Source organism: Sapajus apella, unplaced genomic scaffold, assembly GCF_009761245.1.
Source record: "Sapajus apella isolate SASKATOON/1434 unplaced genomic scaffold, GSC_monkey_1.0 scaffold2, whole genome shotgun sequence".
In the NCBI taxonomy this organism is placed as follows: Eukaryota; Metazoa; Chordata; class Mammalia; order Primates; family Cebidae; genus Sapajus; species Sapajus apella.
This window is the reverse complement of record NW_022436942.1, coordinates 18,900,334-18,927,247: the sequence shown is the minus strand read 5'-3', so window position 1 is coordinate 18,927,247 and position 26,914 is coordinate 18,900,334. Positions and strand designations below refer to the sequence as shown.

The following is a 26,914-nucleotide window of genomic DNA, read 5'->3' as shown; positions in this document are numbered from 1 at the left end:
TTTTACTCTTGTTGCCCAGGCTGGAGTGCAATGGCGCGATCTTGACTCACTGCAACTTCCCCCTCCCAGGTTCAAGCGATTCTCCTTCTTCAGCCTCTCAAGTAGCTGGGATTACAGGCATGCACCATCACGCCCAGCTAATTTGTATTTTTAGTTGAGATGGGTTTTCTTCATGTTGGTCAGGCTGGTCTTGAACTCCCGACCTTGGGTAATCCACCCGCCTCGGCCTCCCAAAGTGCTGGGATTACAAGTGTGAGCCACCGTGCCCAGCCAGTTTTTTATATTTTTAGTAGAGATGGGGTTTCACCATATTGGCCAGGCTGGTCTCAAACTCCTGACCTCGTGATCCACCTGCCTTGGCCTCCCAAAGTGCTGGGATTACAGGGGTGAGCCACCGTGCCCAGCCCCTTCTCCTTTTTATTTAGTGATTTATTCAGCACTAACATTGACTCATGGGTTTATTTTATACAATAAGCTATAATTCATTATTCGTTTTGATGCTCAAATTATCTGCAGATTTGACTAATGCAAGCTGACTCTAATGTTCTTTGATATGTCCTTATCATTTTCTGAGTATTTTCTTACATTTTGGCTTTTTTTGTTTATTCTTATTTCTGGGGTTTATGTCATACTTTCCACAGTTGGGGAAACTGTGGAATGGGCCACTTCTTCAAGGAGTCCTGGTCCTTTTTAGCTGGGGAATAGCTTTTAGAAACCAAGATGTGAATATTAAGTGTGCTTGTTTCTCCTGAGAAGTCATTTGTTTTTTCAGTGACAAAGTGCAGGCGTGGGTGAATGTGGTTCAATTTTTCCTTTTTCATAGCAGCTTCAATATGTTTACTATTTTACCTATTTACTCAGTGTGACAATATAGCTACAAAATTGTTTCCAAATTGCTACACCTGATCACTGCAAATAACACAAATACTAAGGAGTTCAAGATTTATTGGTAGTTCTTTTTGTCTTTACATTGAAGTTAGGTGGTCAAATGACTCTATTGAGTTATTTGGATTTTGTTTTCCTCCTGTGAGGTTATGTTACTCATTTGAAACATAGTTTTATATTTCTTTGTAGTCAGTATTTATTTTCTTGTTTTTTTTTTTTTTTTTTTTTTTTTTTGAGACGGGGTTTTTTTCTTGTTACCCAGGCCGGAGTGCAATGGCGCGTATTTTCACACCAAATATGTGTTGACTTTATTTTTTAAATATGTGGGTTTTTTTTTTTTTTTCTTTTTTGGTTGGGTGTGGTGGCTCATGCCTGTAATCCTAGCACTTTGGGTTTTTTGTTTGTTTGTTTATTTTTAAAATCTTTATTATATTAATAGAGATGAGGTTTCACCATGTTGGCCAGGCTGGTCTTGAACTCCTGGCCTTAGGGTGATCCACTGGCTTTGGCCTCCCAAAGTGCTCATTACAGGTGTGAACCACCGTGCCCAGCCACCCAGATTTAATTTATTTTTTAATACATAAAATCCATTAACAAAGTTCTCAAAAGCACAGTGACTCTTGCCTGTAATTCTAGCACTTTGGGAGGCCGAGGTGGGCGGATTATGAGGTCAGGAGATCGAGAGCATCCTGGCTAACACGGTGAAACCCCGTCTCTACTAAAAAAATACAAAAAATTAGCCAATGTGTTTGCTTGCGCCTGTAGTCCCAGCTACTTGGGAGGCTGAGGCAGGAGAATCGCTTCAACCGGGGAGGCAGAGGTTGCAGTGAGCCGAGATTGCACCACTGCACTCCAGCATGGGTGACAAAGTGAGACTCCATCTCAAAAAAAAAAGAAAAAAAAAAGTTAAAACTGTCAAAAAAAAAAGGATACTCAGAGAAGTCTTACTGTTCCCATCCACCCCTTTAGATAACCAGTGTCATTGGATTATGGTTATCCTTTCAGTATGTCTTTTTGTAAAAATAAGCATATTTATACAAATACTTCTTTCTTGCACAAATAGTATACTATGTACACTTATAATTTGCTTTTTTCACTTAATAATGTATCCTGGAAATATAACAATTCATGAAGGTCATTCTTTTTATTTTTTCCAACGGCATAGTATTCTGCTGTGTGGATGTGCCATAGTTTATTCAACCAATCTCCTGTGTTTGGGCATTTAGGCCATTTCTAAAATTTTATGATTGGAAATAATTGTTCAGTGAATAATCTTGTGTAATATTATTGCAAGTATATCATCAAGGTAAAGTCCTAGAAATAGGATTGCAGGGTCAAAGGATAAATCATAGGTAGTTTTATTAGATATTATTCAATTTCTCACTATTGGATTTGTACCATTTTGCATTCCCATCAACAATCTGCAAGTCTAGCTCTAACGTTTTATGATTGTATGAAAATATTGTTCTTGGCTATATGCAGTGGCTCATGCCTGTAAACCTAGCACTTTGGGAGGTTGAAGCAAGTGGATCACTTGAGGTCAGGGGTTGAAGATCAGCCTGGCTGACATGGTGAAACCCTGTCTCCACTAAAAAAGATAGAAAAATTAGCCAGGCATGGTGGTGCATGCCTGTATTCCCATCTACTCTGGAGGCTGAGGCAGGAGGATCGCTTGAACTCAGGAGGCAGAGGTTGCAGTAAGCTGAGATCATGCCACTGCACTCTAGCCTGGGTGACAGAGTGAGACTCCATCTCAAAAAAAGGAAAATAATGTTCTTGACCAGGTGCAGTGGCTCATGCCTGTAATCCCAGCACTTTGGGAGGCTGAGGCAGGAGGAGGATCTCTTCAGCCAGGAGTTTGAGACCAGCCTGAGCAACATAGGGAGACCCCATCTCTATATTTAAAAGAAAAAATAATTGTTCTTGATTTCTAGGAAATTACATTCTAAGAAGTTAGGCTGGAGGATAAGAGTGGAATGTAATTGGGGGTGGTCCAGCGATAGGACAACATATTTATAAAGATAGAACTGTTGGCCGGGCGCGGTGGCTCAAGCCTGTAATCCCAGCACTTTGGAAGGCCGAGGTGGGTGGATCACGAGGTCAAGAGATCGAGACCATCCTGGTCAACATGGTGAAACCCTGTCTCTACTAAAAATGCAAAACATTAGCTGGGCATGGTGGTGCGTGCCTGTAATCCCAGCTACTCAGGAGGTTGAGGCAGGAGAATTGCCTGAACCCAGGAGGCGGAGGTTGCAGTGAGCTGAGATCGCGCCATTACACTCCAGCCTGGGTAACGAGAGTGAAACTCCATCTCAAAAAAAAAAAAGAACTGTTACCAATTTTTACCATCCTTGGCTTAATGAAAATATTGTCTACACTTAGTTGTCTGAAATAATTTTCTTAAAAATAGACGATTTTTGCCTGTTCTCTTGATAATTTGAATAGTACAGAATCAGTTCATGTTTGTTTTCTTTGTGCACTTAGGGTTTCTTGAATTCCTCTGAGCTTTCTAGACTTCCGGCAGGACCTGACAGAGAAGGCTCACTCAAGGATCACTTGGCTTTAGCAATTGGTGAGTATTTGTAAAGGTTCTGGAAACTGGAAATCTTGTTTCTCCAAATCTAGGTCAAGAATTGTGTGCCTTCAAGGGTCAGACGATATGAATGTTAGAAGTGGTTTGTTAGATGTCAGGGAACATTAGGCGTCTTGAAGAGCTTATACCCTGCTGGAGGAAGTCCCATTACCAAACTCTAACCAGTTGTTAACATATAGGGAAATGGAGTCCTGTTGTCATCAGAATTTCTGAATTCCTTAGAAGTATTTAGATTTGTATCCAAAATCTCATGCGTTTTGGCTGTTGGCAGCTAATTAAAATTATTTTAATCAACTGTGCCAACAAAACAAAGCATGTCTTTAGGCAGTGATGGCCTTTTGACTTCCAGCTGAGTACCTTTGTGTATACTATAGGGAACATAGTACATTAAAGATGATTTCCTCTTCCTTATAAAGGGTTGCAGGACAACTGAGGGACATCGTATTTAGGATTTTTATCTTTCTTTTGAAAAAAATCTGATTGTGAGTTTGTAAGGATACATTCTTTTAAAGCCTGCTGGCTGTAGGAACCACATGTGGATCATTGTGGTGGGACTAGTGGGGATCTTGCTTTCTTCCTAAGTATCCTTGATGGAGGGAGGGTGGTTGGAGCTTGCTGGGAATTTACTGTTCATCTGAAGATTCCAGTCAAGGCATCAATACTGTTTTTATCAGGTCGTTTTGTATTATCTATGATGTTTCAATGAGTCATGGTTGAGAAACCAGGCAGACAGCTATGTATGGGGCTTATTAGGAAATTCTGGAAGAGCTGGGTGTTTTCAGCCTTGTCAGTTTCTGGGAATTAACTATTGGGTAGATGCTTCAAGCTATTTCAAAATTCGTTTTGGTTTCTGGATTCTTTTTCATGACTTTCAGATATTACTATGGCTAACGTAGGCATATTTATACAGACCCTTTTGTTTATTCTCCTGCCCCTTTCTACCTTTTGGCTTATTTGGACTTGGCTGTTAGAAGGGAATAGCATCCTGAGAGAAAGGGGAAAAATTACAATTACAATCTGTTTAATGTTCTCATAAATAACTCTGAAAATGTTATCTTTTTATTTTTGATGAGAGGAAATTGAAACTATCAGATGACATGGGGCTTTGACTTTTTCCTGATACAGGGATGATCCCTAGTTGTCTGTGTCAGTTATGGAGTATTCAGGATGGTGGGAAAAAGCACTTAATTGCTTTGGAGTCAGATCTGAGTTTTAATGCTAGCTCTGCCTTGTGTTGTTGGCTGGGTTACCTAAGTTCTCTAAACCTAAGCTTATTGTAATAATAGCTAGCTTTTGAGTGCTCACTATGTGCCAGATACTATAGTTAACACTTTTGCATATATTATTTAGTTGGTGCTTCATAAAGATATTCTTCACTTACCCCACTCTCACCGCGCCCCCCCATATCCCTTTTCCTCTTCCTAAAAAAAACTGAAAATGGTGTCTCTCCATCTTACTGCATATCCTGTATAAATGCAAAGGGACTGTCTTCCGAACTGGGCCTCTTCTGTGCATATTTTGTTACAATCACAAACATCATAATTTGTTGGTGTGTTTTTTGTTTTTTGCCTTTTTTTAATAGGAAGACTGGGAGAAAACATGACTCTTAAACGAGCTGCGTGGGTGAAGGTGCCATCTGGGTTCTACGTTGGCTCTTATGTCCACGGAGTAATGCAGAGTCCCTCCCTTCACAACGTGGTGCTGGGGAAGTATGGGGCCCTGGTCATCTGCGAGACATCTGAACAGAACGCAAACCTTGAAGACCTTGGCCGCCGCCTCGGGCAGCATGTGGTGGGCATGGCCCCTCTCTCTGTTGGCTCCCTGGATGATGAGCCTGGGGGAGAGGCAGAGACCAAGATGCTGTCCCAGCCGTACTTGCTGGATCCCTCCATTACCTTGGGGCAGTATGTGCAGCCTCAGGGAGTGTCAGTAGTAGACTTTGTGCGGTTTGAATGTGGAGAAGGTGAAGAGGCAGCAGAAACTGAGTAGGTTCCAGAGACTTTTGGCCCAGAAGGAGTATTTGTTTTTAGCTCTGGACATCATTACAAAAAGGATTCTTTCCCAAGCCTCTTCAGACCCAGAATTTATTTTTCATTTGAATTATAATGAGATTATAGACTTTATGGGTAAAATTATTAGTTATATAATAAAAATAATTTTTTCCTTGTTTACGTAATACTGGGTTTAGCTTTTCTATGTCTTATTTGTGACAGCTTTTGAAAATAATCTTATTGATAGGCCTTATTGACATGATTGACAGTGTCTCGGAGAACGGCCATCAACAATTCTGCTCCCTTCAACATAGATTTATTATGGTATTTCTGAAATTTCTAACTTGCGTGTTCTGTCTTACCCCATTTATGACATAGAACTCTTTTTGTTCTGCTTTCACTTTGCAACACTGGACCATGCTTCTGCCTTGGAACCTCCCTAGTTATATTACTTCTGCCACATGGATTTCTTTGGGATTGTTTATTCAAGCCTAGAGTTGTCTGGAAAATTTGGGTTCTTTTCTTTGTGGATGTTTGTAGCATGCTTTGAAGGCTCTCTGCAGTGGTAGACACACTGGTTCTGCCGTCATTTAATGAAATTAATAACATATGCCCCTGTTTATCTTTTGGATGATGTGGTGTGGGTGGGTGGGTTGGTACTGAGGTTTCCTGGCCAGGTATAAGGCAGATTTTGACATTCTTGTGCCAGAAACAGAAATTAGAGTAGTCCAGTTATCCAGAAACCTCACTTAACATTGCCTTTTTACTTCCCCAGTACTGAAACATTTCTTCCAGTATAACATAAAATTACCATAACGAACAAACCCTAAATACTGAAAATAACTTCATTTGTTCATTATAGGTATCTTCATTTGAAAAGCTAAAAATACTTTGACACATAACAGATCTGGCCATTTGGATTTCAACCTTGGAGTGTATATATGATTTCAATGATTTGCAGGTTAAATAGATTTTAAAAATAATGATCTTAAAATTTAAAACCAAGGTAGGTCCTGGTATAATATTAAACATAAAAAAATTATTAAACATTTTAAGCCTTGTTTTTTGGTTCTCCTAATTTTTCCAGATTTCTGCAGTTTTAGTGCTTTCTGCTGAGGCTTTAGCTAGAAGGCCACAGAACCCAAAAAGTGTGTGGTTAACATTTTAGGTATATAACAACCAAGAAATGCAAAGTGAGAAAAAATGGAGAAGACGCTGTGATTTGCAGACTCTATTATATCTCAATTAAGTAGCTGAATGTCAGGCAGAAATTGGTAGATAAATTCTTTGTTGATACTGGCACTATCTGCTCTCTTCTGTGGCCTTACAGTAGGCATAGGCCTTCTTGCTTTAGAAAAGCCCCTTTTCTTTCTTCATTTGGAGCTGTTTCCAGCCAGGCAGAGCAGCAAATTGCCCTCTTGTGATGCCAAAGACAGACACAAAGTCGGGTTCAGAGAGGTAATTCTAAAAGAGAAAACAAAGTTTCTAGTTAGAAGGAAGACATGACATCATTACTAACAGAGGTGGGAAAAGTTGGAGCAAGAGGGAGTTCTAGGTGGATCCTTGAAGAAGGAAGTAGAATGAATTTCTCAGAAAGGCTCTTAGAGATTTAAATTATTCATTGGAGAGGTGTTCTTCAGGTCACAGAGTACCATTTCGGCCTGCTGCAGAAGCTTACTGGATTCATTGCACTCACAGTGCCAGCAAGGACCAGTTTCTTGCCAGAAGGCAATAAATGGGTTATGTATTAAGGATGAATTATAGACGTCACATTTTGGCAGGATTAAGAACTAAATTGAGCCAAGGTTTTCCACCCATAACCACCATTTTTACCCAGAAATTTTCAAATGCATGATTGGGTGGATCTTATTGAGCTCAAAATTCTCCTAAACATTTACTTAATGATGTATTGCATATATGTATACAAGTAAAGATTATTAATATATGGTCTCTGCTTTCAAGAAAATTGTAGTCCCGATACTTAAGAGTTGCCTAGATAAGACATTGTGGGAAATCCAGAGTCCCTTCCCAAGTCAATTTCTTCAAAGGGAAAAGAAGTTTATTCTTTTTTTTTTTTTTTTTGAGATGGAGTCTCACACCATCACCTGGGCTGGAGTGCAATGGCACGATATCGGCTCACTGCAACGTCCATCTCCCTGGTTCACGCAATTCTTCTGCCTCAGCCTCCCAAGTAACTGGGATTACAGGCACACACCATCCCACCTGGCTAATTTTCTGTATTTTTAGTAGAGACAGGGTTTCACTATGTTGGCCAGACTGGTCTTGAAATCCTGACCTTGTGATCCTCCAGCCTTGGCCTCCCAAAGTGCTGGAATTACAGGTGTGAGCCACCATGCCTGGCTAGAAATTTATTTTTTTAACTCAAATATGTTAATTAATTCGAGCAAAACTTAAGAGTGCTTGCTATTTGCTAGGCACTGTTGTACGTGCTGAGAAGCTGAGACTATGATGGTGAACAAGACAGACAAAGGTCCTTCCTTTTAAGGATATTACTAGAGGAGAAGTTAGGCAGTGAACAAATATACAGGGTCTAGAGCAGGCATGGGAAGCAGTATTAGGGTGGTCAGGAAATGGCTCCTTGGAGAGGTGACATTGGGGCTGAGACCTACGTGATGAGAAGGTGCTGGTGCTGTGATGGTTTGGGAGAAGGATGTTTTTTTCAGGCATGAGCACTAGCAAGTGTGAAGGCTTAAAGGCTGGAATACCCATGTTTAAGGAACAGAAAAGCAGCCACTGCCCTGGCCAAAGGGTAGTAAGTGAAGAGGGTGTTGGTATATGAAATGCAATCAGAGAGGTAGGCCAGATTGTATAGGCCTTCGGCTTCTTTTTTTAAGTGTAGTGGGAAGCTATTTGAGGTGTTTTAAACAGGACAGTGCCATATGTTTTAAAAGATCCCTTTGGCTGTTGCGTGGGGAACGGATTGTAGGAACAGGTGGAAACCAGTTGGACTGTAGTAAGTAGTCCATGATAGCTGGACCAGACTAGCAGCAGAGAGACAGAGTGGACAGAAGCTAGCTGATAGACTGATGTAGGTGGAGAGAAAAGAAGAAAGAACTCTGCTTTTTTGGCTTGAGCAACTGGGTAGCTCAGGTGTCCTTTGGGCACCTACAATGTGCTAGAACTGTCCTAGGCCATTTACTGAGATGAGTGCTTTACTCACAGAAAGCTCTACTTAAAACAGACACAGTTCCTTCAGCCACTCACCTCCTTTTTGGCGGGGTTTACATCCTCAGGCAGCTCCTGATTCTGGTTTTTCAACAGAACTGCTATAGGGTAATATTTTGGCTCACCGTCATTAGAATTCAGGGAGAGGGTTGCATTATTCATGTCCTAGGTGAGATAAGAATGTGGGCACAGGGAAAAGACTCCTCAGTGTCTGTGTGGTTACAGTTCTGAATGTGTGTAATATTTAACATTTTGATTTATGCCACTTTGCCCTCTGTCATCATCTTTCAGAACAATGGTCCCCAAACCTGGTTGTACGTCAGAGTCATCTGGGAATAGAAAATATTCAGATTTTGGGGTTGTTCTTGGGAAAGCTGATTCATTAAGTCCAAGGCAAGTCCTGTATAGCCAGTTTTGCATATGTGCTGTGCCTGAATCTCATTTGAATATTGGGATCACATACCTTCTCTTGATACTTTTATTTAGCCCTGCATTTCCAGCCTTTTAAAAAAGTCTTCCAGCCTCTTAAAAAAGTCATTTAAAGGCTGAAACATCAACATTAGGTTTGGAATCTGAGTTTGTAGAGCACAAAGGACAGAATTGCCAGATGGTTTGACCACCTGGTGCCGTGCACTCCTGAGGTTAAAGAACTGCTGGATTCCTGGCCAGAGGCTCCACTTCTTTTAACCATTAAAATAGCTGTAAATGGCCTAAATTTCTTTGGACTTCACTGTCAGAAATGAACAAAAATGTCATTTGGGTTAGAAGCTTATTATTTCTGAAAAATACTGCCAATGACTTTAATCTCTCCCAAATGGCAGAGTTGAATAATACAACAAATTTTCATTTTTGTTGTTGGGTTTTTTGTCGTCGTTGTTGTTCAGATGGAGTCTTGCTCTGTCACCCAGGCTGGAGTGTGCAGTGGCATGATCTCAGCCTACTGCAACCTCGGCCTCCTGGGTTCAAGCAATTCCCCTGTCTCAGCCTCCTGAATAGCTGGGACTACAGGCGAACTCCCCCCCACCCTCCAGCCAGTTTTCATATTTTTAGTGGAGATGGGGTTTCACCATATTGGTCAGGCTGAACTCAGACTCCTGACCTTAGGTGATCCACCTGCCTTGGCCTCCCAATGTGCTGGGATTACAGGTGTGAAAAACTCCATTTTTGTTGTTTTTAAACAGCAAGCCTATTTGAAAACCTGGAAGTCAGGAAAATAAGGAGCTTGGCTCTGAGACCTACTTTTCTATTGATTACAAAAAATCTTTACATCAAAACAGACAACCATGGTAATACTAAGGAGGACATGAGTTTTGCCCATGAGCATCTGTAGTATTTCCAGGTTGTTTTTGACTCTGGTTGCCTGTATGGCTGGCTTCTCCAAGAGCAAACCCGACTTACAGTGGTGATTCGCATGATAGCAGCAGCATCTCCCAGCTCTTCTTTTAATTGTTGATATGATTTTCCTGCCTAAGAAGAAGAGATAGAAAACACAGGATGAGGTCTTTCTTATAGGGAAGGGACATCTTAAGCCTGGTCTGTGTCTTTAAGAAAAACAAAAAAGCCAGGGATTCAGAAGACATTTCAAGGATAAGTAAAAATGAAAATACCCCCTTTTGGGTCCATGCAGGCTTGAAAGTTGCTTAAACATAATGTACTTTCTTTGATGGTAACCCCTTAGTCCCCCCTATAAGATTCAAGAAAGAGCAGTTGAAGCCGGGCGCAGTGGCTCACACCTTGTAGTCCCAGCACTTTGGGAAGCCGAGGCAGGTGGATCACCTGAGGTCAGGGGTTCGAGACCAGCCTAACATGGTGAAACCCCATCTCTACTAAAAATACGAAAATTAGCCAGGCGTGGTGGTGCATGCCTGTAATCCCTGTAATCCCAGCTACTTGGGAGGCTGAGGCAGGAGAATTGCTTGAACCCGGGAGGCAGCGGTTGCAGTGAGCCGAGATCATGCCCTTGCACTCCAGCCTGGGTGACAAGAGCGAAACTCCATCTCAAAAAAAAAAAGAGCTACTTGATTAGGAGTCAGGAAACCTGGCTTTCTCTTGATTAACTGTGACTTTAGACAAATAACTTATCTTCTTAGCTCCCTTATCAATAAAACAGGAAAAATACTTCCACTGGCTATCAGGATTATAGTGAAGATCAAAAAGATGATGTGTATGGATATAGTTTATAAACTGTTTATACTTCACACTGCTTATTGCTGAGACCTGCTGTGAATTATCTACCTGGACTTACTGCAGTGGCAGGTGAAAAAGAGGAGAAAAGTAAAATGCAGGGAGTAGGATGGGAGTAGGGAAATGAGGTCCAGGTTTCATTGAGCCGTGAATCAGTACCCCACCTTCCCAATGAGCTGTTAGTTCTAAGCTACCACTCTCTTTTCTTACACTCCAAATGTTAGGGTCCCAGGCCAGGAACCAGCCTGTGAAGATGGGAGGCTCAAACCCCTGTTTAATGATCAGGATTGGTGTGTCGGGATCTCGGCCGCTGGGGTGAGTGTGCAGGTACTGCTGTGCTGTGGCAAGGGCACTCTCCTTCTCTGTGGCATTGGCCTCAGCCCCAATCCACAAGAACACCTGTTAGAGATTTCATAAATGTTACTGTGTTCATAGGAAGGACTAAGTACTAGATCATACACACTACCCTGTCTTTCCCCTTTCTTTCGTGAGCAATTCACAGCCTCAGAAAACTTTCTCAGCATAATTTGTTCAGCAAAGAAAGATTTTCCCAGAATCAGCTTGTTCTTCATCATTTTAATTGCTGTATGTATCTCCAGATCTGCATTTCCAAATCAGAGCTGTCTCTGAACTTCCACTTCCTGAACACAACTTCTTGCAGAACATATCCTCTTGACTGCTCTAAGCACCTTAAAGATAACACCCTCAAGATGTAGCTCTTCTTTACTAAACCTGTATTTATCTGAATCTCCACTTTTGATAAGTGGTATCCATCTAGTCATCTAAGGCAGAAACCTGGGAGTTTCCTAGAAACCCACCATATCCAATGAGTCACCAGGGCTGACCAACTTTACCACGTAAGCATTTGTCAAATCTGTCAGCATCCCTCCATCCCTACTCCAGTGCCCTTATGTGGGCCCACAGTAGCTCTTACTTGACCATGACAATAGTCTACTGATCGCCTTTGTTCCCCCAAAGGCCATATCCTCTGCATGTGGAGTCCGTTGCTATTGATCCTAAGATTAAAAAGTGCATGATGATAGGATAGCTTGATTTTTCCAAAGCAAGGTGGGAAAATGCCCAGGATGGTGAGTTTCAAACATCACTCTCTTCTCTCCACCCCTGGCAAAAAAATCCCAGACTTTCTTTTGGTCACTACTGACAAAGGTTTGATTGAGTTGGGGATGGTCCAGGGCTACCCTGGGTTTATTCTAGGGTGGGGATACTATACACAAACAACCCTTTCTATAGGAGTCTTTGTCATGTTTGGAGTTCTGCAGCTGTGTCTTACCTGGTCCCAGGTATCTAGGAGCATCATGTCACCAGGGTTCAGGTCATCCTGCGTGAAGTCTGTGATCTCAGTGACAATAAATTGGCCAGTCTTATTGGAACATTCAAAGAGACGGGACTGGACATCTAGGATTTCCTGCTGAAGTCTGCAATACAATCCATTTAAGGGCACCAAACTGCTTAGAAATGTTTGTAAAACTGAGGTATTAGCCTTTGTGCAATTCACAAGCCTGGCAGGCAGGGGGAGCCCAGAAGAGGAAGAAGCTGTCTTCCCATACCTTTTATCATTGGCATAGGGAGTTTTCCCTCCCAGTAGGTCCCAGAACTCGGCTGGCTCCTGGCCCTCGGCCACAGTGTTCTCGCTGCTATCACAGAGAAGGCTGGCCAGCTCCTTAGCCATTGCCCGCTCGTCCCCGCTAGACCCCTGAGAGTGGGGCGAGGACAGCACAGGTGTTAGTTACAAAAGGGCATTTTTATGTGGAAAGAGAAGCACCTGAGACTAATAACTCAATGTGCCAGGCAGAATCAGCTACAAAGCCACAGTCCCTCAGCCTCAAGACAGACAGGTTTGTTCTAGTGCTGGGGAGTGGGGAGGAAAACAGTGTGGGACAAAGAAAAGAACTAGGCTCTGAAACCCACAGTGGGTGTTGGCAAAAGTCCCCTTTGTTTCAGCTTCAGTTGGAATTTAAGCACCTACTTTTGATTTTTTGGGGGAAAAAGTATAAATTTATTTTTTAAAGTATGTACAGTATAGTGTACTCTTTTGGCATACAATTCTAAGAATTTTGACAAACACATAGAATCATGTTAGTACCACCACAGTAAAGGCACAGAACAGTTTCTTCCTCAGTCTCAAAATTATCTGGGGCTGCTACCCCTTTGGAGTCAAAGCCTCCCTGAATCCTTAACCTCGGTAACCGCTAATCTATTCTCCATCACTATAGTTTTGCCTTTTCCAGAATGCTATAAATAGTCATACAATATTTAGTCTTTGAGTCTGGCTTCTTTTTCTTAGCAGAATGCATTTGAGATCTCTGTTGTATTTACCAGCGGCTCATCCCTTTTTATTGCTGAGTGGCATTCCATCATGCGGATGTACTACTGTTTGTTTGCCTGTTGCGTTGTTGCTGATTATGAATAAAGGTGTTATAAACATTTGTGCACAGGTTTTTGTTATTTTACTTAATACCTAGGAGTAGGATTGCTGGGTCATATGGTAAATGATCCAGCAATGTATGGATCATTTACTTTATGAGGAAGTGTCAACTTGGTGCGGTGGCTCACCCCTGTAATCCCAGTACTTTTGGAAACTGAGGTGGGTGGATCATCTGAGGTCAAGAGTTTGAGACCAGCCTGGGCAACATGGTGAAACCTTGTCTGTACTCAGAATACAAAAATTAGCTGGGTGTGGCGGCACACGCCTGTAATCCCAGTTACTTGGGAAACTGAGGCAGGAGAATTGCTTGAACCCAGGAGGCGGAGGTTGCAGTGATCCAAGATTGCACCACTGCATTCCAGCTTGGGCAACAGCATGAGACTCTGTGTCAACAAAAAAAAGAAGAAAAAAAACTGTGGAAATGTTTTCCAAAAGCTGTACCATTTTGCAGTCCCGCCAGCAGTGCATGAAAATTCCTGTTGCCCCGCATCTTTGCTCACATTTTATGTTGACAATTTTTTTTAGCCATTCTAAAAGATGTGTAGTGGTTATCTCATTGTGATTTTGATTTGCATCTCCGTAGTGACTAACGATGTTAAGCATCTTTCTCTATTCAATTCTTTTTTGTAAAACAATTTTAGCACATGTTATTTTATTTTATTTTTCTTGAGATGGAGTCTCGCTGTGTCACCCAGGCTGGAGTGCAGTGGCGTGATCTTGGCTCACGGCAAACTCTACCTGCCGGATTCAAGCAATTTTCCTGCCTCTGCCTCCTGAGTAGCTGGGATTACAGACGAGCACCACCACGCCTGGTTAATTTTTTGTATTTTTAGTAGAGACCGTGTTTTACCAGGCTGGCTAGGCTGGTCTTGAACTCCTGACCTCATTATCCACCTGCCTTCGGCTCCCAAAATGCTGGGATTACAGGTGTCATTCACGGCACCTGGCCTTAGTGCATTGTAATGCACTATTGCAATATGAATTGACATCATATTTTCTATTTTTGTTCTGTATTAGTGTCTGTCTGTTAGAGTCCACCAAACTCACATGGGAAGATTGACTTATCCAGCCTCCATCTGCATAGAAGTTTATGAGATGTCTGCTGGGTATAAGCAGGGCTTTCAGTGAGTTTCTAATTAGAGTCTGATTGTGGGGAGTGTTGGCGATCCCTTTGAAGATTCCTTAGGAAAAAGCCTTCTCTTTTTGAGGACTGCTCTAGCCTACTCTTTTTTTTTTTTTTTTTTTTTGAGTTGGAGTCTCACTGTGTCACTCAGGCTGAGTGCAGTGGCATGATCTCAGCTCACTGCAACCTCTGCCTCCCAGGTTCAAGCGATTCTTCTGCATCAGCCTCCCAAGTAGCTGGGACTACAGGCATGCACCACCACGCCCGGCTAATTTTTGTATTTTTGGTAGAGATGGGTTTTCACCATGTTGGCCAGGCTGATCTCAAACTCCTGACCTAGTGATCTGCCCACCGTCGCCTCCCAAAGTGCTGGGATTACAGGTACCACACCTGACTTTTTTTTTTTTTTAATATGGAATGCTTCATGAATTGCATGCCATCCTTGTGCAGGGACCATGCTAATCTTCTCTGTATCGTTCCAATTTTAGTATATGTGCTACTGAAGTGAGCACTCCAGCCCACTCTAGGTCCTTTGACCTTGCTGAGTGGAGTGGAGTGTGGGTCTGGGTTCCGAGGGGCTGGTCTGACCCCTGGGCCCAGGCATCCTACCTTGCCATACCACAGGTAGTGCTCTGCCTGAGTTTGCAGCAGAAAGACATCATTGGAATTTAGGGAGGAGGCAAAGGCTGGAACCTCCACTGCTTTGGTGTTAGATTTGTCATTTCCACGAATTTGGAAGAGTCTTACCGGAGGGTCGGGCTCAGCATTTCCCTTCCTGGAAGTCCCACCCTAGAGAGAAGAAAAGCAGAGTCCAGATCTAAGGAGCAACATGTGAGCAAAGCGCTAGACGAGCTGTTGCGGGGAACGTGAATGTTGTGATGCTGTGTTTGCCTTTGAGGAGCTTCTAGGCTCACTGGGAAAGGTCAGGGCATGCTGGAGTTATGGCACCAATAATAACAGCTTTCATTCAGAGAACTTTATCATATGCCAGGCTCTGTGACTGGTGCTTTACCTGCATTATTTCACTGATCCTCATGATAACTCCATGAAGTAGATGTTATTGTTCCACAGTACAGATGAGGAAACTGAGACTTAGAAACTTGACTAGTATATGACAAGGCTAGGACTTGACCCCAAATTTGTGTGATATCAAGCATGTGACATTGCTTGGTAGTGCCTCAGCCAGGGCTTCATAGAAGAAGTGGACTTGAATTTGAATGGGCACATCTGGGCCAGACGTGGTGGCTCACACCTGTAATCCTAGCACTTTGGGAGGCCATGGCGGGCGGATCACCTAGCCTGCCCAACATAGTGAAACCCCATCTCTGCTAAAAATACAAAAATTAGCCTGGCGTGGTGGCAGGCACCTATAGTCCCAGCTACTTGGGAAGCTGAGGCAGGAGAATCACTTGAACCCTGGAGGCGGAGGTTGCAGTGAGTTGAGGCAGGAGAATCACTTGAACCGTGGAGGCGGAGGTTGCAGTGAGCTGAGATCGCGCCACTGCACTCCAGTCTGGGCGACAGAGTGAGACTCCGTTTAAAAAAAAAAGAAAGTGTGCTCACTTCGGCAGCACGTATACTAAAAAAAAAAAAAAAAAACAACGGGCACATCTGCAGTGGGAGGGGTATAGTACGGCGCATGTGAGGTCTAATGAGAAGACCCACCTGACTGGAGTGGAAGGGACAGGTTAGGGAGCTGAGGGCAGTGCACCTGCACAGGTAAATGGGTCAGGTTATGAAAGACCTTGAACATAATTAGATAGGGGGTCAGACTTGAAGCCCTAGGCAGTAGGGATTCACTTGACTGTCTTAGAGGGATTAACCCCCTTCTTTCTGTGTCTAGTACAGGTCTTACTCCCTACCCCATCCCTCCTTTCCTCTCCAACAGCCCCATGCTGGTTTGTTAGTTTGGAACATTCCAGCTTATGGTGTAATTTTATCAGAGCATCCTCACCTCAAAGATAACTAGCTTCCCTTTGAAGATGGCCATGAAGTGGCGTGGTTCCGTCCCCATCCTGACTCGAACCTGCACAGCGGCCCCATCAAACTGCCGATCCACCTCCACTGCCTGGAATGCTGAGGCTGCCAGCTCATCCTGTGAGGCGTGGCGGCCCTGCAATGGTGAAAGGACATGAAGGGCCCATCCTTCCTGCCCCAGCCAGTGGCCAGAGAACGTATCAGGATCCAAAGCTAAAGCCTGTGACAGGCCTACCTGCCAGATGTACAAGATGTAATGCGGCTTCCCGTTCACCTCATATGTGTAGAGGACCAGATAACAGTCTCCCCCATAAAAGAAGCCATACCATTGATATTCCACGGGGACCAGCTCCAGGTTCTCAATTCTCCAGACCTGGGCATGGGAGGAGACACCATTTTCCAGAGATGGGGGGCTGGGAGGGGGATGGGCCACGCTAAAGAGAGAATCCAGGTGGGGAAGGTTCTGACGTCTACTCCATGTTCTCTTTCTCCCTCTGGTCCTCTCCCACTGGTGAGGACTCATCACATTTGCATGATTTGAATCCTGAGATTAACTGGGCCATCCTGGTCAGGAGCATCCCATCATGCCTTGGTCTTTGCAAGGCTGAACGATGATTTGAATATACCTTCCAGGTGAGATATTAGCAGCATATTTGAGGATGTGCCTTTCACCCCTCTGAAAACTCTACAGACTGACAAGACTTAGAGAAGATTGTTGAGGTGCCGGAGGGGAAAGAGAAAGCAAAGCAGAATCAGAATCACCTGCACCCCTGACCCCAGCAGGCCAGCCAGGCCAGTGCTGCTGCCTGCCCTGATGTTTGAATCAGTGGGCCTACCTCAACTTTTCCATTGCCATCATCGACCATTCTTTCCTGGGCAGATACCTCTGGCTTCGTGTGTAGCAGAGTCACATCAAACTTATCCTGGAAAACTTTAGCTGTGGAGAAAGGGTTGGGAAAAGCTGAGTGAGTAAGAAGCGACTGTGTCTGTCTTTCTAGAGAGACCCAGCAGTGAGAGGATGATTGGGGGTAATCTCACCAGTTTTACCAATGCTGAACGTTTTCCCCAGGCCCATGGTCTGGTCCTTTACTGACCACTTCTGGAACAGCTGCTTGAACATGGCTGACTCAGCACCATCGTTGACAGTCTCCACGTTGGTGCTGCTGGGGTAGCCCTTCATCTTGATGAAGCCCTGTAGAGCCACCCATTCCCAAAGGCAGGTCAGTCGTGGAGTATACTGAGTTCTTTGCTTGTCTGGTAATTCACCTCTTTGAAGCTGCATAATAAGATCCCTCCCCTCTGGGAGTCAGAGTCAGATTCTAACTCATTTCTGTCTAAGGACCAAGTTACTTGCCTAAGAAAAATGACTGAGTGGAACATTTTTGGATCTCTTTATTGGCTTGTGGCGATTATGATTATTTATTTTTTGGAAGATTATCCTGTGTTCTTCCAGCACTTTTGTACTTACTTTATATCACATTCGTTTGCTCATTTATTGCTTTGTAAATGCATCTTGCTTAGTTCATCTGCATGGATCTGCACAAATATAAGCTCCTTGAGGACAGGGCCATTAACCTTGATAAGTGATATCTCCTTAAATAATAATAGCCACCTTTTATTGAGCAGGTGCTGTGTGCCAAGTGGTGTTCTGAGTGCCTTTTTTTTTTTTTTTTTTTAGACTGAGTCTCACTCTCACCCAGGCTGGAGTGCAGTGTGCGATCTCGGCTCACTGTAACCTCTGCCTCCTGGACTCAAGTGATTCTCCTGTCTTAGCGCCCGGCCAAGTAGCCGGGACTACAGGCATGCGCCACCATGCCTGGCTAATTTTTTGTGTGTTTTTAGTAGAGACGGTGTTTCACCATGTTGGCCAGTCTGGTCTTGAACTCCTGACCACAGGTGATCTGCCTTCCTTGGACTCCCAAAGCGCTGGGATTACAGGCGTGAGCCACTGTGCCCAGCTCTGAGTGCGTTACAAATGATATTTAATCCTCATGATAACCCTAAGAGATGGGTATGATCCTCATGCTAGATATGGGGAAACTGAGGCCCAGTAGTCTTCCCCAGATCACTCAGCCGGAAAAGGCAAAACCTGAATTTGAATCCCAGTTTGTCTGTCTGACTGTGCAGTCCCTGTGTGTAACCACAGTGTTATATGCTCAAATGCCTGCATGGCTCTGTGAAATGACACATCTGGAATGCTCTTAGCAGAATTATTTAAACAGTATTGCACATCTGTAGCTCCTACCAGTGCTTTAGACATGGCTGCCTGTTTTTCAGCCTTTGTGGCTCTTTTTCCTTTCCACACGTATATCTTGGTTCCACTTTGGTCCAGGATGTAGCAGTCCTAAAGCAGTCAGAGATAGGAATGGTTGCTCAAGATCAGAAGGAAGATTCTTGCTGAGGGTCTGCTTCTGAAGCACGTCTGGCTACCCAAAGCGAAGTCCACCCAAACTCTACTTACATCATGGTTCAGTAAGTCCTGGACCAGAGGCCTCGTTGCTACCTCTGTGACCTCCAGCTGCCCAGCTGAATCTGAGACACTGGAGAAGGGGAGAGGTTAGCCTGTGCCTTTTCCTCTATAAAACATCTTGTGGTCAACTAGATGTTGTTCTGGTTTGTTTTAGTTTGGAGTTTCTGGGTAGGGTATGACTTCTTAAGACAGTCATGGCTTGAGTGAGGACAGGAATGTGCAGACTCTTTTCTTTGGTGGAGACTTTTGTTTATCTCTCTCCCAAACATTATCCCTTCCACATCCCTGGGCATGTGTAGGCCAGAGTAAAGGAAAGGCCTCCTCAAGAGATGAGGAGAGTTGCTAATAAGAACAACTGCCTCCTTGAGCGGGGGATCTCCAAGCTTTCTAGGAGCTGCATTTGGAAAGGACTGAGAAAAAAACCAGATGGCTACACCCAAAACAAGGAGCCAAGCAGAGGTGGCTGGTGTTCTAGGGGACACCTTCCCCCCCACCCCAGCTTCCAGCTAAAGTCAGGTTTAGCTACTCACTGATACAACATGATATTTGATTTCTGCTGCTGATCTATGATCTCATCAGAGACTGCAGGCTTGATAATGGAGCGTCGGCCAAGGGTGTCCTGAAGGACCTTCATCAGCTCTGGGCTGGCTGCCTCCTTGTCTCCCTCGATCACTCCTATTTCAGCACGGCCCCCTCGCTCCCTGTCTCGAATATCCTTTGCCAGAAGCATAGCCTGCCAAAGAAACCCAAGGAAGCCCTCAGCTCCTCTGGGACCCCTTTCTGCTTGATGTCTTTGGGGAAAGCAGCCTAGATCCCAGACACAGGAGTTATTAGAATGCTGAGGAGTCCAGGGTGAGTCACAAACTCACACACTTGGCCTGTCTCCAAGACAGATTCCACTCAAAGGCAGGGCTCCACCCTGATTCTTGGGGAAGAGCCAGCATGGAGGGAAGAAGAAAGAGGAACTTGAGAGTGCTAAGGCTAGGAAGCCATACCTTCAGGCGCTCCCCACTGTTGCTCTCAGGGCCATTCCATTGGATGATGACTTTCCCAAGGTCCAGCAAGAAAACATCACCTTGGTTGAAACTGTCCCAGCTCATTTCCACCTATAGATGAGGGGTAAACATTTTTCAGGAGCAATTCTTAGGTGCCAGGTGGAGAAGCCCTGGGCCTGGGGTAGACAGTGTGCAGGACTGACCTCGGTGGCCCTGATGTTTCTTTTCCCCTTCACGTGTAGCAGCCGCTTCACGTTGTAGGTGTTGGTCTCCATGTGCTTCATACCAGAGGCGACACCCCCCTTCTTGTAGCTGGGGGAACATCCATTAGTTATTAGAGTGCCTGCTGTGTGCTAGGATCTGGGAGACAGGGGTGAATTACACAGATGCAGCCTCACTCATGTGATGATGACAGTACATCAGCAAGGTAAATACAGAGGGTGGCAGCTGCTGCCCTACAAGTAGACTGGGTGAGTGACTTTCTGGTAGCGAGGTGGGGCAGTCTTCTCTGAAGAAGCGACATTTGAGCTGAGATACTACAGGGTAAATGAACCAATACCCAGAGGAATAGTGCTCCAGGCAGAGGAGACAGCAGTGATGAAGACCCCTGCAGCACAGAGGGCTTGTTTTGTTCCAGGAGCTGTCTGAATGTCAGTGTGTCACTTCGAGAGGGGTACAAGTTGGGCTGCAGCAGAAGCATTAATGACTCAACAGCCTTAAGACCACCTATGCTCGGAATCAGCTCCCCGACCCTGGCACAGCCCAGCCCAGCCTCTGATCCAGGGGTCCTGCACTTTAAGGGAATTCAGAAGGTAACCCTGGAGCAGAGGGGCTTTGTCCTGGGGTTCCCCAGTGGCTCAGTGTGGTCCTCTGTGCCCAGAAGGGCCTCAGTGGAGACTGCCGACCTGCAAGAAGCTGATCTTGGCCCGGCCTCACAATTCTCAAGCTCATTGGAATTCCTCTTTTTGTTTTAATGTCAAGGGCAAAGTTTTGAGTTAAAGTTCTCAATTGATGAAACGTCATCATCATCGACCTACACCCCCTCTCTTGTGTTATGTGTCTGTGTATTCCCTTTATCTGCATGCCTTACTTCCACTCCTTCCCCCATGTACGCTTCCATTCTGTTGTTTTTATTTTCATTCTAGTAAACTATGCCCCACCACCACCTTTTTTTTTTAAAGACAGAGTCTCACTCTGTCACCCAGGCTAGAGTTCAGTAGTGCAATCATGGCTCATTGCAACCTTGACCTCCCAGGCTCAAGTGATGCTCATCAGGGACTGCAGGCTTGATAATGGAGGGCTTGATAACCTCAGCCCACAGAGTAGCTAGGACTACAGGAGTGCACCACCACCATGCCTGGCTAGGGTTTTTAACAAAACATTTTTTGTAGAGATGGGGGGGTCTCACTATGTGTCCTAGGCTGGTTTCGAACTCCTGGGCTCAAGCAATCCTCCTGCCTCAGCCTCCCAAAGTATTGGGATTACAGGCGTGAGCCACCATGCCCAGCCTGTCCTGCTGAGCACCATGTTGCAAGCTCTGTCTTGTGTTAAGGCGTGTGTCTGTTGCTTCTGGCTCCTGCATACTACTCTGTGGTGTCCATGTCCAGTCTCCCAGTGATGGACACCTATGTTGCCTGCAGATTCCTAACACCATTAATGAGGCTGCTATGAATAGTCTGGTCCACATGCCCTTATGGACCTGGGTATGTGAGGGTTTCTGTGAGTTACACACGAAGGAGTGGGATTTGCAAGTGGCCCTGACTACTCTCCAGGATTCTGTGCTAGTCCACACTTCCACCAGCAGGGCACAAGGGCTCCTATTTCCCCACAGCCTTGCCAACACTTGGCACCTCCCAGCTGTTTAATTTGCTACTGTAGTAGGCGGAAGTGACAGCTTTGTTTTGATTTGCATTTCTCTGATTACTTTCTTCATATGCATTTTGGCCTTTTGGGTTTCCTCTTCTGTAAACTGCTGTTTCTGTCCTTGCTCTGTGCACCCCTACTCACATGATGCCCTGCTTGAAGTAGCCACGGAAGGTGTCTGACTCATGGTACTGGACCTCTCGGTGCTGCACAGGGCTGCCTCCCAGGTAGTCGTCCAGCTGTGTGGTGTAGATGGCTGCGCAGCTCTGCTCATCCTGGGAAGAGTCCTTCCCGATCCAGAAGTGGATGTCCTGGGACAGGAGACTGGCCACTCTCCGGATCTGGGATGTAGCCAGAGAGATCAGGTCTGGGGCCAGCTCACCTCCCCTTTGCTGCTGGCCTTCTGGCTTGAGGAGAATGCAGCACATGTGCCTGCCCTTGGCAGACTCAGGGCCCTCTCTCCTGCAGTGGATGCCGGAGCCGCCCTGGCCCCCTGAGCAGACCTGCAATCACGGCATAAGCTTTGGCAGCCCAAATGTTCCCCACATTTGGGGAAAGTTGACAGCTTGTTGTTCCCCAAATAAATAGAAACCAACGGGCATCTTTTCCCAGCCGGGTTTCAGCTTACCTCACAGGCCCCTTGTCCCCTTGCACTCACACAGCTGGTACAGTGCTGATGGGTACACCTGTATGGCCCTGTCAGCACCATTCAGTGAGTCTCCTCCATGGGGATGAGCACTTAGAGGCTGGAGACAGGCCTTACCTTTATCTGGCCTTCTTCCACACCACTTTAATGTAAGGCTAGGCCTGCGAGAAGTGCTGCTTGTAGGTGGCTCACTGAGGTTCAGACGGAGGGCCCTCCCCACATCCTTTGATGCAGAATTAAAACCCAGGCCTAATGATGGCCTTTGGTAGTCAGACTGGAGGTCTGCTCTGCATAGCACTGAGGAACCATTGAGATGGATACCAGGGACTGCCTGCCTTCCCTCACCAGCACAGCTCTCTGTAGAGCTCAGGAACTGGCCCAAGGGGAGAAGCTCACAGGAGTGGGGAGGAGGGTGCTCACCGAGAGGATGACGTAGCAGTCCCCCTCATAGAAGTTGCCGTGGGCACTCACGGGCACCAGCGCCAGCTCCATTTTCTGGAAGGACAAGGGGTGGGTGTAGGCTGCATTCCCTCCTGCCTCCCTTCCCCACAAGCCTCCCTCTCCTCTGCCATTTGGTGCAGGTGGTAGGGAGAAGGAAAGGAGATGTTCCTGATGACCTTATAGGACGAGAGGCAGCCAGCCACAGGGTTAATGTGGCCACCCCTCTGGCTTCTGTCAGCTGTGCTTACATCACCCCGGATCTGAATCTGGGTCCCTATCCTGCTTTCCCCTCATCCTAGTCTCCTCTCGACTTCCCACCTGGTCTCATCTCACTCTATTGTGGGAAGCCTGTGAGCCCTACATGTCCAGCCCTTTGCTGGATATAAACGACCAAGTACAAACCCTTCTCTGAGCCGTTGTGCCAGCACCTCCAACACTCTTCCCAATGCTGACTGCTGGGTGCTGGCCCAGGCCCATGTAGGAAAGGACACTTGGATTCTGCGGGGCTGTGGGAGGTGGAGGATAACGTTTGGGGAGTGCCAGCGGTCAGCAGGGCTGTGTGCCAAGTGCCTTATATTTGGAGTCTGGGTCAGGGCTCTGATTTGTTACTGCATGTGTGGCTTGGCCCTGGAAGGCTGTTCACACACCCTCGATGTAGATTTTCATTACTCTCTCCAGGTGTGGGAAACTTGCAGCCATACTTGTGTGTGTTCTACATAAAATGTGTTAAATGTTAAATATACTGCAAATCTGGTAAACCTGTTTTAGTACCTGTTAGTTTTTAAGGAAACTGGAAGGAAGCCTTAAAACAATGGAAGTGACCTGGGCCTCACAGTCTCTGCGACGCTTGCTGGAGAGCTGACTCTCCCTCCTGGCTGAGGATAGTGAAGTGAGGCATCGCCTCGGGGTTTTATGTAGCAGCAACTGACTGGGCTGGGGCAGAGGTTGGGAGGAATCCTCATATCTGGCAGGTGGAGCTACCCAGGCCAGGGTGTTTCTCAGCTACGGATTGCTGGAGGTCACAGCCACCCAGAGGGGCTGAAGCCCACGTGGAGATGGGATGAACAGTGCCTCATCTCTGCAGTGCCCCCTCAGTTCTCCCCATACTTTATAGGAGCCAGGGTGCCCTGTGGAAGACATGTTCCATTTCTCTGATGGAAGCCGCCAGGAGTCTGCTGGGTAGGTCCCACCTGTCTTTCTAGGGCATTTCCTGCAAGTGCAGACTTACTGAGCAGGTGGCTGGATAAAGGACAAGCTTGTTTTTGCCTGAAGCCCTGTTCTCTGGGGCTGAGCATTTCCTCCACCTGCCAACCACCTGCTTTGAGCACCCAGGAGAGGTGAAGGATGGGAAACAGGTACTTTGATGCTGCCTCTCACTGTCCTCAAACCACAGGCTAAGGGCTGCTGGTGGGCTGCTGCCTAGCAGTCCCAGGCAGCCAGACTCTGCTTCCAGATGCCATGGTCATAATTAAGGTGCCTCCAGCCCAGCTCACCTCTATTCGCCAGACGATGATCCCAGGGTCGTTGTTCACAGACCTGAAGGCACTGCTCAGAGACATGGTGCTTGTCTTTCCAGGACTGAAATGTCACAGAGCAAGAGGGGAGATGATGCCCTTCACCATAGTGGACGTCAGTCCAGTTTTTCTGCTAAGTTACTTCCCAGTCTCTTATCAGCCATCTTGCCACAGCTTCATGGTGTATCCCTGCACCATTTCACAATAACGGGGGCAAGGACTTGTTCAAGTGCACATGGTAAGCCTGGCTGACCTGGGGATTACCATCCATGAGTTCTGCTTCCCACCTACCACTGCCCGAAAGAGCTCTGGTCATTGTCATGGTTATTTACCAAAGGGGTGATAAATATGTTAAGCCCTGTATTGATTCACTTTGCATATGTTATCTCTAATTTTCAGAAGGTGATTTTCTTCATCTTACATTGTGTGAATTTGAGGTTTAGAAAGGCTGAATAACTTGCACAAGATCACACACTAGAATGAAATCCTTATCTGATCCCCAAACCTGTGCTTCTAGCCACTTTGATGTACTACAACCCTTCCTAAACCAATCTAAGTTCAGTGGCATTTGGACAGAAAAGCTAGTCAGAAAAAGTATTTCCAAACTGAGTTGCCTTCTCTCACTCTCATCCCCTCTAATTCTTTCCAAGTTCCCTGCTTGCAAGGCCTTCTCCACAGTCAACTTTGATCTCCACTTTGGCTTTTATCTTCTTTTTTTTTTTTTTAAGTAAACTATTGTAAAACTCAACCCTTCCCTCTTTTGTCATATGACTATTATATTCCCTGTGCTTTCCAGATGCAAAGGAAAATAAAATGGCAGGGCGGGCCTGGGACAAAGGGTTCTGGTGCCAGCAGGGTGTGGCCTGGCCTGGCCTGCGGACAGATGACTTCCTCTCTCCCTCCCACACAGACCCAAGCTTCTCTGTGGAAGTGTGAACCTCAGACACTCAGACATCTCCAGTTCCTTCAGGACTGAGCAAGTCAGGGTGGGGAGAGGGAGGAAGTGGTAAAGATCTGAGTCTGTGTGGGTCGTGCACCATCTGTATTCAAGGAGCATCTTGGGTAATGAAGGACCTATCCATGTCCACCATCACGTAGATGCTTTATAGAAGTAAAATACCTACTTCTTGCTCTCAAGGAGCTTGAAATCTAATGACATGAATAATTAATGTAAGCTAGATTAATTTCTCCCGAGAAGCAAAGGAAAAAGGATGAGGTTGATGGATTTATATAACATTTAAAAATTTTCACCCACAAAGGACTGTATGGATTTTTGCTATGTGGGGACATACTGCGCTTGTTAAGAGGAACATGTCTGACCATTCTTTTCGTGAACCTTGATGGACAAAGCCAAGTTTGGAAAACATGTACCATTATCTAGTATGGACTTTGGCAAAACAAAACAAAACAAAAAAAACGTAGAGCACAAAGCAAACTCCCTTTGTCTACTGCTATAGCAGGACTAAAGCAAGGCAGTGGTGCGGAGCAGCCAGTGTTTGAGAATTTGATTTGACGACTTGTGCTGCCCCACCCTGTGCTGCTCAGAATTGGCAGGATATATGGTGTTTGGGTTTTCTTCAGACCCTATGTAGCAGGCATTAAAGGCAAAAGCCATGAGCCAACTAGGGGAAGGGGACAAGGGCCAGTGAATTCATTCCTTGGAGATAGAGAACTGTCACCTTGGTAAAAGCCAGCATTAATTAGGACTGTGAGCCTCAGAGGCTGAATCCTGTCCCATTTCCCAGCAGGAATTTAGGAATCGAGGAGTTCACTGGTGTAGGCACCCCAAATGCAAGAGAGGATAAGCTCCAGGAAGGGACTTCCTGCCACACTGGAACACACGGAAAATTCTGACATCAAAGTCTCCCAAAGCTGGGTATCTCCTTCTCTCCTCCCTAATTCTAATTCAGTATCCTTTGAGAGGTCTGTGAAACCCCTTGTGGGAGTACAGTTTTGAAATTTCAGGTTAAAAGCCAGTGGCCTTTAATTCTCATGGCCTTTATGGATGGACCCTGAGCAGAGGAAGCTGTTTTGTTGTTTTTGAGACAGGGTCTCACTCTGTCACCCAGGCTGGAGTGCAGTGGTATGATCACAGCTCACTTCAATCTCCACCTCCTGGGCTCAAGTGATCCCCCTGCCTCAGCCTCCTGAGAAGATGGGGCCACAGGTATCCACCACCACGCCTGGCTATTTTTTGATTTTCTGTAGACAGAGGTTCTCACTATTTTGCCCAGGATGGTCACAAGTTACAATTCCTGGGCTCAAGCAATCCTTATGCTCTGGCCTCCCAAAGTGCTGGGATTACAACTGTGAGCCACCTCTGTGGGCCAGGAAGCTGGTTTTAACTCCTCCTGCCTTGCTCCAGACCATCTTTCTCTAAGGATAGGTGAAAGGAGTCTGTCTTTCCCAGCTTTTGAGAATGTCCCCTATATGTTCAGTTTTCTCTAAGGGCTTCTACTTCTCAACAAGAAGTTTGCAAAACTGGCCAGACTCCTGGTTCATTTTAAAAGCGTCATCTCTGGCCGGGCACGGTGGCTCACGCCTGTAATCCAGCACTTTGGGAGGCCGAGGCGGGTGGATCATGGGGTCAAGGGATCGAG

General features: G+C 45.5%; 2 protein-coding genes and 1 non-coding gene across 10 annotated transcripts in view; 1 reads left to right on the top strand and 2 right to left on the bottom strand.

The window, feature by feature from the left end:
- Positions 1-12,074, top strand: part of LOC116558883 (EEF1A lysine methyltransferase 3) — a 29,347-nt gene extending 17,273 nt beyond the window's left edge. For 3 of the 4 annotated variants that reach the window (XM_032289163.1, XM_032289168.1, XM_032289156.1), the window contains 2 exons: positions 3,370-3,457; positions 5,061-5,648. In XM_032289163.1, coding sequence (XP_032145054.1) covers positions 3,370-3,457; positions 5,061-5,467 — 495 coding nt within the window. In that variant the 3' untranslated portion in view covers positions 5,468-5,648. Of the gene's footprint in view, positions 1-3,369; positions 3,458-5,060; positions 5,649-11,438 lie in introns of those variants that run through there. The other variant, XM_032289174.1, reaches the window with a different exon arrangement.
- On the bottom strand, positions 6,214-26,466 carry AVIL (advillin). 5 transcript variants are annotated; one of them, XM_032289148.1, is made up of 19 exons: positions 24,294-26,466; positions 22,780-22,854; positions 21,858-22,054; positions 20,054-20,162; positions 19,851-19,961; positions 19,386-19,588; positions 18,847-18,925; positions 18,631-18,729; positions 17,424-17,577; positions 17,222-17,322; positions 16,621-16,758; positions 16,363-16,521; positions 15,018-15,197; positions 12,408-12,553; positions 12,131-12,275; positions 11,050-11,238; positions 10,054-10,122; positions 8,695-8,820; positions 6,318-6,933 (listed from the first exon to the last, which is right to left on the bottom strand). In XM_032289148.1, exons 1-19 carry the CDS (start codon positions 24,357-24,359, stop codon positions 6,820-6,822), a joined length of 2,460 nt encoding a protein of 819 aa, XP_032145039.1. In that variant the 5' UTR covers positions 24,360-26,466; the 3' UTR covers positions 6,318-6,819. The 5 variants fall into 5 exon arrangements, with proteins under 5 accessions (XP_032145020.1, XP_032145025.1, XP_032145013.1 ...); XM_032289138.1 differs by lacking the exon at positions 24,294-26,466 and having other exon boundaries at positions 22,780-23,663; XM_032289129.1 differs by lacking the exon at positions 24,294-26,466 and having other exon boundaries at positions 6,214-6,933; positions 12,131-12,553; positions 22,780-23,663.
- LOC116527735 lies at positions 14,815-14,920 on the bottom strand. Its single transcript, XR_004258702.1, has one exon. It is a non-coding gene; the product is annotated as a U6 spliceosomal RNA (small nuclear RNA).
- Positions 26,467-26,914: the final 448 nt, after the last annotated feature.